General features: G+C 32.6%; 1 protein-coding gene and 1 pseudogene across 1 annotated transcript; both read right to left on the reverse strand.

The window, feature by feature from the left end:
• Positions 1-1,001: 1,001 nt before the first annotated feature.
• LOC111282009 (uncharacterized) lies at positions 1,002-4,540 on the reverse strand. The gene is made up of 6 exons (XM_022869879.2): positions 4,238-4,540; positions 2,956-3,155; positions 2,107-2,247; positions 1,941-2,021; positions 1,419-1,543; positions 1,002-1,332 (listed from the first exon to the last, which is right to left on the reverse strand). Exons 1-6 carry the CDS (start codon positions 4,458-4,460, stop codon positions 1,284-1,286), a joined length of 819 nt encoding a protein of 272 aa, XP_022725614.1. The 5' UTR covers positions 4,461-4,540; the 3' UTR covers positions 1,002-1,283.
• Positions 4,541-6,775: 2,235 nt separating this feature from the next.
• Positions 6,776-9,497, reverse strand: LOC111281688 (putative alkaline/neutral invertase B; annotated as a pseudogene).
• Between the last annotated feature and the right edge of the window lie 5,376 nt (positions 9,498-14,873).

A 14,873-nucleotide genomic window follows, 5' to 3' on the forward strand; every position in this document is an offset into this window, starting at 1 on the left:
CACCCAGTGCCCATCCCATAACGAACCTCATAGCAGTAAGGCAAGGCCTAGGCACCTTGCAGGATTAAGCCCTACTCCTGCGTAGCCGGCTCGCGGTCACAATAATGCACACAAACTGCCATTGTCACGACAATGTACAGGAGCCATGAATTGTTTCTGTTCATAGTCACATAAACAGCAAGAAAGCTGATTATGTAATGAATAGTTTTCCTTTAAGCAAATAACTAATTATTTAATCAATAATAATTAAACCCATGGTTGCTCAAGTTGAAAAGCACCCCATTTCATCCATCCTTGTCATCCTCGGTACAAAGCCCACTTTATCTCTTTGTCCATATTTACATGTATTTCTATGGAATTGTTTATTTGGGGGGCTGGTCGTACTTGTTATAGCTATGCAAACATAAGCGTTGCCTGTGGCAAATAAGTTCCAGCCGACTAAGAACCCTCAGTCTTCGTGAGTTCCTTTTTTTCCGGTTTGTTATTTTTAGTGATTTTGGTTAAAGCCATTAAATCTGATATTAGGTTAATTTTTTAATCATCAATAATTCAGATTCAGCGGACAGGGTAGTTGCAGGATTTTTATGAACAAATTTATAATGGAACAGGGGATTAGGTTTAAGCTGGCAAGAGAGCTTCCTCAGACAATCGAAGATATTGTTTAAGGTTTCTGTGAAATTTTGTTGGGAACTGTTTGATTGGCTGACAAGGACTATAACAAGATGTTTTGGGCAGTTCATCTTATTGGGCCTCAAATCTTGAGCCGATTAGAAAAACTACTAGATTTGTTTCCAGGGAAAAATATGCCAGTATAAGAGCTTTGATGGATTATGGAAATGCTAGCTGTAACACAATTTTGTATGTGCTGTAGTACATGATAGAATTGAGCTTGAAGATGATATTTTGAAAATGAAAAGTAGAAATTTTCTGCACTTCCAGACCATTCCAATGATTACTTCAATTCAAAAATTGTATGCCTATATAAGAGCCAAAGAACATCATAACATGAAGGAATAGTCTATAATAATTAACTTCATGCATGCAGCAGCAGATTAGCATTCGACATCAAAAATTAATCCATCTATGAAGTGCTTTCATTATAAATATCCACCCAAAGCTTCTGCTTCCCGAAATTTACAAACAATCCACTAATTTCCAGTCACAATATATGTGTCGAGAGCAAAAACCAGAACTTAAACAAGGATACCTAGTCACATTTTGTAACCAAGTAATAATTTTTTTTGGCACCAAGCTCATCGACCACAGCAAAACAGTATCTTCACTTATACCACTCCAGACGGAAGACGGAGAACAAGCTGCCCTCCAAAGACACTGTAAATCATAAATGATTATATAAGTAAACATAATTGAAGTTTAGCTGGACTAGAATGTTTAGTTATATAAAGGTTGTAACGAACCTCTTGATATAATAGTAACAGAAGTCTGCTAAAATGAAAGTTTGGACAATTTCTGATATAAGAACCATAGAAGGCCACAATCCGTAACCCAAGGCTACAAGCAAGTGTCCTCGACTGTCTAAAACCTGTTGAAAGCAGTAGAGAATGAATTAACATCTTAATGCAACCATGAAATGACCCTCATAATAATTCACAACAATGCTCAAACCATCATTATAAAAAGGTTTCCGCTCCACACAAAAATACTTATATTAACAAGAATGTGGCTAATTAAAATGACATCAATTGAAATCTAGAAGCAACAACCAGACACATATTAGTCAATAGGCATTCAATTCAACCTTCAATACCAGTCATCATGCTGGCTCAAACTGTCTATTATTTCCAAAGTAGATAAATTTGCAATAAACAAACTAGTACCATTTAATGCTCATACTGGGTCTCAATTTCAAAATTGCTAAATAGTAATAAAAAAAATTAATCTAAACCAATCACATACAACTTCATGTCACGAGATCAAACCTGCAGAACCCAGTGAGCACAGCTGAGGAACCTTGCAACACCCAAAGCAAATACATAATGAGCTGTGAAAGGCTCAACAATCTGGAAGCACAAAAGGAAGATGAGTTACAGACAGAAATCTTATAAATCTTCAAAATGTATATCTACCATTTTAAGTAATTTGTACCTTCGTATTTTGCATCACTCGCAACTGAGGTAAAACTGAAACAGCTTCCAGATACACACAGAATGCCCAGAAAATCCGGTTCAATAGATTATGAGAAGTTGATGGGTGAATACACAGAGCTAATACTGCACAAGGGACAACCTGCATCCAAAGTCAAAAGCAAGGATATGACTTCTAGAAAGCATTCAAAAGAAGAATCCACTCGAGTAACAAAGAAGTTAATTGTGCAGTTAATATGAGTCCATGCATAAAAACACAAAAAAGTAACACCTTTAATTATTTTTGTTCAATTGGTTACATGATAGTATCTACCGAATCAAAACGAGGAAAAAAGTCCAAGGTTACTTTCAGAGCGGTATTTGAAACAAACAGCATTAAGAACAACTGAGAACAAATGTCATAGGACAATTAGAAAACTAGCAATGATTCAAAGAGCAACACATGAAAAAAAGAAAGAGAACAAAAAATCTCAAAAAATAAGTGCAGTCTTATTTAAAGAAACAGATTGATAAGAAAGGAGATTTATATTTTCTAATTTGCGGATGCTGAAGCCCATATAAGAAATAATAATTTAACAAAGAACACCTGGAAAATACCATCATAAAATGGAGACACTAATTAACCATTTGCCACTGTAAACGTGGACATCTATTTCATGGTTACATAAACTGAAACCTCAGATGAAAGTGGGAATAAGCTTTACTACAAAACATGACCATCTCTTGACTTAGAAAACATAAAATCAAGGAGACAAAGCATGTAGGATTCACTTCTAAATCCAACAATATGTAGGACAGAGCTGCATATATATAATGAAAGAAAAAGTTAATATGACTGATGGAAACTCACAACATAATATATAGCAAAGTTGTCCTTGTCTTCCATGTAGCTGGACTTTAGTTTGAAACGGATCATATAAATAACCCACAAGGTTGTAGCCAATGTGGCTAAATCAAGTAGGGTGTGTATATCATATTCCATGACAAAGCTACAGTACAGCCTAACAGCTAAAAAAATAGCTGTTAGTTCTTGGGATTTGAGAGATAGTCCTGCAACCATTCAATAATATTTTCAAAACAAGTCAATCGAATAAGTAATACCAATATTTTTTACAAATAAAAACATCTAGACTTTAGTTAAAACATAAAAAACATACTTAACCAAGAATCACGGGTTAATTCATTAAATCATTTTATTTAGTGTAAACAAATGACAAAGATTAAAAGACAGACTGCTTTTTAACAGCAAAGAAGTATTAAGCATAGCAGGAAAATAACAAAAAATAGAGGACAAAACTCCTTTTGCTCCAAAAACAACCTTTATTTATCAATAAAAAATTCTTGTCATACATACAGTTAGGACAAAACTGTTAAAAATACAATAATTTACTCACGATAAAGAATTGGCGTAGTACAAACGGAGCAAATTCATAAAATTCATCAAACTGGTAAGACAAACAAAAAAGGGCTTATGCAAAAGAATTAGCATGGTATAAAAATAAAAACAGACCAAACTCATAAAATTCATAAAACTGGAGCGACAGACAAAAAAGAACTCCCCTTTGCATCAAGAAGAAACCATTCACTGTAAATTGATATGATACCGTAGTAAGATCATTAGTAACAATATATATATATATATATATATGTATATGTATTCCAGGCATCAGAATTCAAAAACCCTCAATAAAATAAAATTCATACAACTTAACCCAAAACCTGCAACAAGGGTATAATGCCTAGTGAAATTTCAAGTTCGGCAATAGTATAACTCTTCCACTTCATGATAGGTGAGCAAAATTAGGACAAAGGAGTAAATTTTATACATCGGTAATTGAATTCAAATCACCAAACAAAGAAACAGATAGCTTAAATAGAAATAAAAGAAAAATCAAACCAGAAATTCAACCCAGAAACATCTAAAGAGCAAAATTCTACCACCGATGGGCACAAAATTGCCAACCCAAAACCTTTAAAATTATGCAACTTTTCCCTTGCCCTTCATGCGTTTTTAAATTACTAAATTAAAGCAAAAGCACCAATGTTAAGCAACAAATTAATCAAAAAATTGCAATAACAAAATCTACAATATCTTATCAATTGGGAAAAAATTAGAGCTTTATGCGAATTACCAGCACAAGTCTTCTCCTTTGTGAGCTTATAGATTAGGACAGAGATTCCGATGGAGTGGACAGCCTCGGCGGCGACGAAGAGATTGTCGTGGTCGTGTACGATGAATCGGAGAAGAACAAGTGCCGCCATCCCCGATACTACCGCCAAAAAAGCCTTCACCTTCGGTGGCTGTCGTCTCACCCACATCGACACCGCGTGGATCGGCCTCTTCGGTGGCCTCATGTCGGTTTTTTTTCTCCGAGTAACAGAGACTAAGTGAGGGAAAATTTTGGGATTTGGAGAAAGTGCAACTCTGGATTGTTAATGAAAGTCTTTCGGGATATGATTTTATATTTTTGCTCAATAGAAAATTTCTTTTATTTGTTTTTTTTTTTTTCTTTACTGATTTGATTGAGATCGGGAAAACGACAAGTGATTGGGGGCAAGATTTAGGTCGATGAAGTTTTTTTTATTAAAAATAATTAAAAGTTCAAACCATAAATAGAAACGAAAATTTTAATATATTTTTAAATAATTTTTTTATTAAAATTTCTGATAAAAATTTTATTATAAATAATATTTTAATGATTTTATATTATCAATCCTCTCAAACTTTATCAACTTATGAATTTAAATCTTAAAATTTAAAATTTATATTTTTAATAAAAAATTTCATAAATTTTAAAAACTTACTTAAATTTTATTTTTATTTAAAAGATTTTTAAAAAATCATAATTTCCAATTATTCAAACACATTTAAAAATTATGTAAGAATTATTATTAATAAATGTAAATCACTTATAAAATTTTGATAAATTTCACATAAATTTAAATTATAATAAATTAATTATAACATTTTATTTTAAATTATTGAGCGAAAAATCAAAATCCGAATTAAATTATATAAGATGACCAATAATTAAACTAACTTCAAAACTTAACTAAAAGTAAATTAGAGTTTTAGAAAACTTATAAGTAAACTAAATTCAGTGAGTAGATTTGTTTTGGTTAATATTAATATCAACATAATTAATACTAATAAATACCAAAAGCATGGTTTTTTTTATTGAATTAATTAGTGCAAAATTGACAATAATCAAGCAATGTTAAAGGAAACTGACTTCAGGGGGTGTTCGGAGGAAACAGAAGTGAAATCTCCGTATATTTGAAGTTGGAGTTTCATATCAAAGAGTCAAGACAAGAGAAGTGGCTTAACATCCCAGTCGCTACCACGGCACGATTGCACGACCGTTCCTTTGTTTGTTTCTATGCTTAACCAAACAGTATGAAAAAATTAAAATCAATTTGAAATTATAATATTTAATTTAATTTAGACTTTTTTATTTGATTTAAATTAAATTTAAATATTAAATTTCAATTAAAAAAAAATAAAAAATAAAAAAATCAAATTTAATTTAATTATACATTATTGGCTTTTATATATTTTTTAAAATTTTATAAAATATATTAAAATTTAAATATATTAAAAATATATTAAATTTTTAAATATATTAAAATAATATATAAAAAATAAAATTTAAAGATAAACCAATAATATTTAATTCAGATAAGATGATATAAAAAATCAATTTAAATGCAAATTAAATTTTAAAATTTTATAGTGTTATATATTATTAAAAGAAACTCGAATTGAAACGATATCACTTCTGATCCAACACAAAAAGATTCAACTTCCACCGTCTGAAAGCTGCCTGAAAGTTGAGTTCTTGTTGGAATTGAAGTTTTGATTTCTTTTTCTATGTTAGACATCTTCAATGTCTCATGAAAATACCAAAAACAATAGAAACACGACACATTCTACGATGATAAAAATACAAATAAATAAAATTATTGAACAGGCAGTAGGCCAAAAGTTAGAAATTAGAATGGGTAGGTGCTTGTGTCACGGGTCGAGACTCAAGCTTCGAACTCGTGCGGCTCTGAGACCCGGACATTCACTCTTCTGGTGTCCCGAATCAGCCTAATCGCCGCGGTTCACACCCTTGTGAGGTATTGTCCGCTCTGGCCCCCTTGGTCTCACGGTTTTGTCCTACAAAAGGTGCCTCACAAGGTGGAGATGGTGTGAACCCTTTTATACCCCAGTGACCCTCCTATTATGTTCGATGTGGGATTCAGGTCCGTGACATTCTCCCGCACCCAACCTCGTGACGCCCTCGTCACGGAGGTTGGCCACCCTGCCTGCCTCCCTTTGAGGTGCTCGGTGTGGATCGAACGGTATAGGGTTGGCTTTGATACCACTTGTCACGGGTCGAGACTTAAACTCCGAACCCGCGCGACTCCGGGACCCGGGCATTCACCCTTCTGGCGTCCCAGATCAGCCTTCTCGTCACGGTTCACACCCTTGTGAGGTATTGTCCGCTTTGGCCCCCTGACCTCACGGTTTTGTCTTACAAAAGACGTCTCACAAGACGGAGATGGTGTGAACCCTTTTATACCTCAGTGATCCTCCTATTATGTTCGATGTGAGATTCAGAACTCCTCCTTAGGTCCGTGACACTTGGATTATAAAGAAGGAAACTAATCTGACAACATCATAAAGTCCATCAATTTGATCTTCTCAAAGGGGGCTTCATTTGTTTTTCTTCCCCAATTGCTACCATACCCAAGTCAGATGGGTCTTCCAACATCAACTTTGCCACCAAATAACCAGCAATAGACCAGGTTTGGCCTTGACGCGGTTGCTTACCAATGTATCGACCAAGCTTTCCATCATAATATTCAGGCCAGTGGTCCTTCAGCAACCTGGTTTCAGCTATTTCACTGGCAGGTCTTGCAATTAGGGGGCGTCCAGTCTTTAACACATGCAGCTGGGAGCAGCCATAAAAGCACTGGAAATAATGCAGCAACCAACTTGAATTTCAGAGGGAACATCTTAGCATGAAAAATCTTATTATATTTTAACTGATAAAATAAAGCATGAAACCTTGTATATTTTATGAAGTTCAAGAATGCCCAAGATATCTCAAAGATTATAAGCAAGGGCATGGTAAAGTTACCCAAGACAAGAATAAACTAGAATTGTCAACTTTCCAAACGAAAAGAAAGTTTTAATTCAAATTTCTACAGAAAAGCTGAAGAAACTGCACATGGTGGCAGCTGGTCTAATATCATTCTTGAAAATTTTGCACATAACAGGTCATTTCAACTGCCTAGTTTTATAGTTTCACAGACAACCCTCTGCACTCTGACCAATAACTTGGGTTGTTATTCGAAGGGTCTATAACTCTAATACGTACCTGGCCATGATCCTCCATTGTGGTAACTCCATCGGGTGTTTTTGGGGTCACGTCCAGTTATAATCCGCCATTCCTGAGTTTCTATGGCTGGATAACAAATCTTTAATGGCATTTCTCCAACCAACTCTTCCCACCGTGACTCAACAAGATCCATAATTGCAGTGGATTGTTCAGGAGCAGCCAACGATGACAGAATTGCGACATAATTTCCCAAGCAGAACCAGCGGAAATCCATTCTTCCAGGGCTAAAATTGCCGATAAAGTAGCCACCACGAACTGAAATAAAATCAAAAACCCATCCTGGAAGAGAGTTAGGCATTACGTTAAACTTGTTAACTGCAGTGTGGCAGTACTCCTCTGTCTTAAAACGATACATGTCATTGAGATGCTTAAAATCGAGCCAAAAATAACTTCTCGTGTGATAGCTTAAGGCATGAAGGCGTTTAACTATTCGTTTTATGAACTCCTTTCCTTCATCGTCTTGCTTGAGTAGAAGCAAAGCACATCTTAAAGCCAAAAAGAAAAGGGTTTGGATTTCAATAGGATAGCCATATACACCCTACAGACATGATAACAAGTATAAAACTCAACGCAATAATATTGAAAGGTCAAATATGAACATATCAGTTTGAAACTAATTTACCCGTGACAAACTGATAGGCTAATGTATTTTTTTGAACGAAATGTCTGCACATTCTTACAGTATATGCACTACCATTCATCAAAAGACCCAGAAAGACAAGCATGTTGTCAATCTCAATCAGTGGAATACATGAGATAAAGGATGATTATCACTTTCATTGTGGATCAAATAACCATCACCACTTCAATAATAAATTTGCTAGTGGCCCATATAGTGGTAAACTATCCCAATAAAAAAAAAAGTCAATATAGTTATCTCAGAAAAAGCAACCGATTCAAAGAAGTTTTGACATCTTAAGACTGCTACTTCTCTAAGGCACCACTATTCAGAGACCATGCCACTAATCTCAACTAGGTTACTGCTAATTCCCATTATACTGATGCAAGAAGACATAGGAAAAGGAATGGCAAACAAGTAATATTATATTTTTTTGGGGTTTTAAAAATTTTGCTTAGATTTTAGAGATTTTAGGAATGGCAACCAGACAAGCATAGAATGAGGTAAAGGTTCAGCGGAAAAATACAGCTAGTATTGCCATTAAGCAAGTATTGAGATGGATGCATTATAGTAGGAAAAGTGCAACTTGTTTTTTCATTTTGTCCACTTACAGGATTTGACTTTTGGAATCCAACTTAGCATTGTTTTCATTGGAGATTTACTATCTTGGATGGGCATGCCTTATGGAGTTGACAAAGTTACTCATATTTCGTATGCTTGATTATTCACTGCCAGACTAAAGATACGATGCAATATTGACCGAACAATATTTATCCCCGATGCAAATTAAAATGTGAGACAAATTTCTGCATGATAAGTTAGACAGAGCTCATTGCATATTCTAAAATCAACAGGAATCCATATGCAATGCAGTGCAAGCTTCAGGTAGGAAAACTCTGTTTGGTGCTAGTACCATATGCAACAGAATATATACTGTGAAAAACTCACCATTCTAGGATCAATCATACAGCAACCACCAGCACAGAGAAGTGTTGCAAACGTGTCAAACCTCTCTGAGAAACATAAACTCAGAATTAGGCGCATACCCTTCGGCATTCTGGCAACTCAGCCAATGAAATATCTCCAGTAGACTTTCTGTATGCTCGAATCAAAATAATCCACCAAAATCCAAAATCAATAGAAGCAATTCTTCCAATTGCACTCTCACCAAAATCCGCAATTAACGTCTCATTGTTCCCAACTGGGTCATGGAGCACTTTGAAACTAGCCGGTATTACTCATTCTCCTAACTGAAATCTATCAATCTTTTTCTCTCATGATTGAAGGCGCAGTTTCTTCAAAATGAAGTTCTTTACTATTCTTGTTCCCATTCATCAAGAAAGCCAACCCGCTAGGGACAAAGTCTATCACAAATACTTTTGCAGAAAAAATAAGCAATCACATCTACAAACTCGTTACATACCAGAGCAATCATTGCAAACTCACCAAGTAGTCTCATGTAAGCTTCAAAAAATAGAAAGATTAATAAAGAACAAGAATCAAATGGATAAAAATCATCAAACAAATTAAATAATAAAACATAAAATATGTTAGGAAGTTTGAGCTCCAACCCCCTCGGTTTTGGTCAATTCAAAAGCCCAACAAGTTTTTTGTCTTTGACCTTAAACGAGTCCTAGATAATAATGGGGCTATTTTTTTTGGCGTGAAAGAGTAGCGCCGTAAAGAAGGAAAGAAAAGAAGCCAAAAAAAAAAAAAAAAAAAAGGAAAGGAAGAGTTAGTTGAACAAAAGTCGATTTATAGTTTAATCAAGTTGAATGTTTATTAACAAGCTTATGATTTAGAGTTTTACATTTTAAAAAGTGAAAATCGAGCTTGAAGCTCTCTACAAATTCAGGGTGTATTTGTCTAATCATTTATTTGGTGAGATTTTTTAATTGTCTCTCTAGTTTGATTAACTCTAGTTTTAGCTAGAGAATAATTTTGTATATCCATTATTTGATAGTGAAGATTTTTTTTATAGTCCGTGATTTTTTTTCCTTTATACTAGAGGATTTTTCATGTAAATCTTGGTGTATTTTATTTTTTCTATGTTGTTGATTGTTGATTGTTGTTTATTATTATGGGTTTATTGCGATATATTATTTCTTCGTTGTTGTATTTGTTGCTTTAGGCCCAACAAGTAGTATCAAAGCCAAATTCACAAATATAAGTCCTAGTAGTGTTGCTAGGAGAAAATTGTTGGCAGATTAGAGGTTAGCCACGTTCATCAACTACATGTACTCGAACATCAGTATTAAAAAGTTCGACTTAGATGCAGCAAGTATATAATAATATGCAAAAATGGAACACCCAAATGGGCGATGTATTGAGTCAACCTAGAGTGCAAGGTTGAAGGAGCACTAAGCAACCTAGGTGGTAAGGTTTAGTGCTGTGGCATGACCTAAAAATGTACTAGAGATGTTAGGTTGCCTTGCTCAAAAAATGTGTTGATAAGATTTACTCACACGACAGAGTCGAGGTAAGACTTGATCAGAACTCATAAGTGAACGGAAGAGGTTATTGGGATACAATTCACATGTGAGTAAAGAATCTCACATCACTAAGAAGTCTAAATGAGATGTCCTATATATACATAAAAGACTAAAGAACCTAATAGCTTAAGCTTTTGTGCTCAAGTGATATCCAACATATATGTATGAGCTCTCTAGTATGCTTTTATGACTGCAAGTGTGGCAAATTTCCCAATAACTAGTTTCAGAGTGAAGGTTATTTTTAAGACATCGATACAGAAGTAACCTAAGATAAAAATAAATTTTGTTTGAGATAATAGAAGATGATATAGGTTTCATGATAAAATTTATAACATCAAATTATTCAATTTGAAAGCTTATGATAGAAGATCATTTATACTATAAAGATTTATATGAGTTAGTATTGGATGATTCGGCTAAACCAGTAGAAATGAAAAATGAAAGCTAAAAGAAGTTAGGCAGATACAATCAAAAAAATGGGTTGATATTAGCATATTCCATTATGTAGCGTAGGAGACAAATACCTACATTGTTTGAAAAAAATCAGTAACATTGTGTGAGAGAAAAATAAGTATGAATAAAATTATACTTATCTAAAAGCTTACAACTTTATAACATATGGATAGATGATCAGTTACAGAATACTTAAGTGATTTTTAAAATATATTTAATCAGATGATTACTATGGAGCTTAAAATTAATGATAAATGAATATGTTATTTCTTTTGGATTCATTGCCAAACAACTAGAATATTCTAATTGAGACTATTCTTAATTCATCTTTTAATTATAAGGTAACATTGAAGATGGTAAAAGATAGTATGTTTAATGAATAAACAAGACGAAAAGATTTAAACCATAAGAATCAAGCTCTTGTCATAGAACAGAGATAGAAATATCGACAAATGTTAAAACTTAAAAGACCATGTAAATCTAAACATAGATCGAAGTCTAGAGATAAAGTGAAGTATTTCCATTATGGTAAAACGAATCATATAAAAGATACTACAAAATCTTGAAGCAAGAGCAGAAAGACGAAAAGGTAATAGTTCAAATGATAGTAATGTTACAACAGTAAATTTAGATAATGATTCAGTTATTTTGATTTGTACACATAGTGATTGTAATTATGTTAATGATCTCGACATTGAATAGATAGTTGACATAGGAGCAACATATCATTGTGTTCTTAAGAGAGAATTGTTTATAACTTACAAAACAAGAGACTTTGGTTACATCAAGATAAAAAATAAAAGTGTGTCAGAAATTATTAGGATTGGTGATATTATTGTACAAACTAATACGAGTTACATGTTGACTTTGAGAGATGTTAGACATATTCCAAATATAAGAATGAACTTACTTGCTATTAATATCCTTGACAATGAGAGATATGAGGTTCAATAAAAGTACGGATAGTAAAAGCTTTTTAGAGGATCTATGGTAGTTGTAAGAAAAAATTATGCTGTATAATATAAAAGACATGAATACAATTGAACAATAACTAGATAAATGCCATTGAAGATGATACTTCAGCAAATATATGTCACAAAAGGCTAGCACACATGAATGAAAAGGGGTTACAGATTTTGACAAGGTAATCTTTCATTACCTTGACCAAAGGTATATCTCTTGATTTATGTGATCATTATTTATTTAGCAAGTACCATAGAGTTTCTTTTCATAAAAGTTCCCAAAAAAAATAAAACATATTGGAATTTATTCATTCTAACATATGTGATCCTATTAAAGTTAAGTCATTGGGTGGTAGCAAGTATTTTGATACTTTTATTGATGATATTTCATATAAGATTTGGGTGTATATGTTAAAAAATAAAAGTCAAGTACTATAGTATTTTTAAAAATTTTATGCCATGATAAAAAGGATGATAAGGCTACCTTTAAAGTGTGTTTAGACTAATAATGGTGAGAAATACACATTCAAAGACTTTAAAAAATACTGTTCAAAGCATAAGATCAGGTATGAGATGACAAAACTTGAAACACCGTATTATAATGATATAACTAAAAGGATAAATCGTACTATTATGGAAAGTGTTAGATGTATATTGAGGATGTCAAAATTACCAAAATCATTTTGGAGTAAAACAGTCAATACAGTTTGTTATTTGCTTAACAGATCATCATTAGTTATTTTGAGTTTTGACATTCCAAAAAGATTGTAGACAGAAAAAGATGCTTCATACTATCACTTGAAGTTTTCAGGTGTAAAGCATTCATGCATATACCGAAAGAGTAGAAGTTAAAACTTGACAGTAAAGTCATATAATGTGTGTTTGTAAGATATTGTGATAAAAAAATTTGACTACAGAATATGGGATCCAGTGAAAAAAAAGTAGATATGTGATCTTCTATAAAAAAAATCATAGTAGACTTTGAAAAAAATGAGAAAACTACATGAGTTACTATTGATTGTGATATTTTAACATCGATAGAGGTTTTTACAAAAAAGAGCTATAGATGATGGAATTAAGCAAAAGATAAAACTTAAGGATACAAATAAGTCAGCCATAGTTAGTGATAAGCTAAATGCAATCAATTTTGAACAAGAAGAGCAATCATCTCTATCTGAAAGTGTTAAACAAGGTTAGTAGTCCTTTTTACTAAAGAGTGTTGAGTAGAAAGAGCTATCTTTATCATCAAGTAGTGTAGAGTCTTAGCTTAGAAGATCTACCAGATAGCACAGGCCATCCACTAAGTATCCAAGTTCATATTTTATTTTAGTTATCAATAAGAGAAAGTTAAAGAGCTTTGAAGATATACAAACTATTTCGGATAGAGTGCAATGGCTAAAAGCAATGAAAGAAGAGATAGAGTCATTGTGAACAAAAAGTACATATGATCTTGTTAAACTTTCTAAAATGAAAAGGCCATTAAAAAATAAATGTGTGTTCAAGTTGAAAAAAATAGTGACAAACTAGTGAGGTACAAAGCTCAATTGGTGGTAAAAGATTTTTTTAAAAAACCTAACATCGATTTTGATAAGATTTTCTCTCCAGTTGTGAAGATGAGTTCTATTCGAATGGTACTGAAATTAACAATTAATTTGAATTTTGAGCTTGAGCAACTTGATGTCAAGACTACATTCTTACATGGTGACTTACAAGAGGACATTTATATGGATCAATCTAAGGGTTTTGAAGTAAAAGAAAAAGAGCACTTAGTTTACAAACTAAAAAAAAGCTTATATGACTTAAAACAAGCTTTGTGATAGTGATACAAAAAGTTTGATTCTTTTATAGCAAATCACAACTATAAAAGAATGGCAATAAATTTTTATGTGTATGTCAAAAAAAATTTTGATGGTAACTTCATTATTCTCTTATTATATATTGATAATATATGTATTGTAGAATAAAATGCTAGTATGGTTCACAGGTTGAAAGAATAATTGTCTAAGTTCTTTAAAATGAAGAATTTAGGTCCAGCAAAGTAAATTTTTAGTATAGATATTAACCAAGATAGGAGAGCTAAAAAGCTGTAATTATCACAAGAAAAATATATTGAACGGGTGCTTAATAGATTCAACATGTAACATGTCAAATCAATTAGCAGTCCACTTGCCAACCATTTTCATCTGAGTAAGAAATCTTATCCAATGACTAAGGAAGAGCAACTAGCTATGTCTAGGATTTCTTATTCTTTTAAATTCAATTCTTTGATATATCTTATGATTTGCACACAGCCTGACATTAATCATGCAGTTGGTATAGTGAGCAGATTTTTTTTTAATTCGAGAAAGGTTCACTGAAAAACAGTAAAATTAATTTTTAAATATTTGAAGGGCATCTAAAAAATGTGCTTGAGTTATAAAGTTTCACAATCAGTTTTAGATAGGTTTACTAATACTGACATGGTAGATGATCTTGATGGTAAAAAATCTACTTCAAGATATTTATTCACATTTACAGGAGGAGTTATGTCTTGGCAATTTAAGTTATAAAAGTGTGTTACCTTGTCAACTACAGAAGTTGAGTATATTGCAGCAATCAAAGCAGGTAAAGAAATGCTTTAGATGAAATATTTTTTTCTTAAATTGGGATTGAATTAGAAAGAGTATGTAGTATTTTGTGATAGCTAGAGTACTTTAAATTTGAGTAAGAATACCATGTACCATGCTAGAATAAAGTATATTGATGTTAAATATCATTGGTTAAGTTTACTGATTGAAGAATAACATATGCTATTAAAAAAATTCATACTAATAAGAATGCAACAGATATATTAACTAAGACACTTCTCAAGA

The sequence above is a fragment of the Durio zibethinus genome, chromosome 5, assembly GCF_047325235.1.
Source record: "Durio zibethinus cultivar Kanyao isolate XHJ-2024 chromosome 5, ASM4732523v1, whole genome shotgun sequence".
Lineage (NCBI taxonomy): Eukaryota > Viridiplantae > Streptophyta > Magnoliopsida > Malvales > Malvaceae > Durio > Durio zibethinus.

Excerpts from the sequence above, each read along its gene's own strand:
- LOC111282009 (XM_022869879.2), bottom strand. The coding sequence starts at position 4,460 with ATGAGGCCACCGAAGAGGCCGATCCACGCGGTGTCGATGTGGGTGAGA. Across the intron at positions 3,156-4,237 it reads AAAGGAGAAGACTTGTGCTG|GACTATCTCTCAAATCCCAA; the intron begins GTAATTCGCATA and ends GAATGGTTGCAG. Across the intron at positions 1,544-1,940 it reads GTGCTCACTGGGTTCTGCAG|GTTTTAGACAGTCGAGGACA; the intron begins GTTTGATCTCGT and ends TGCTTTCAACAG.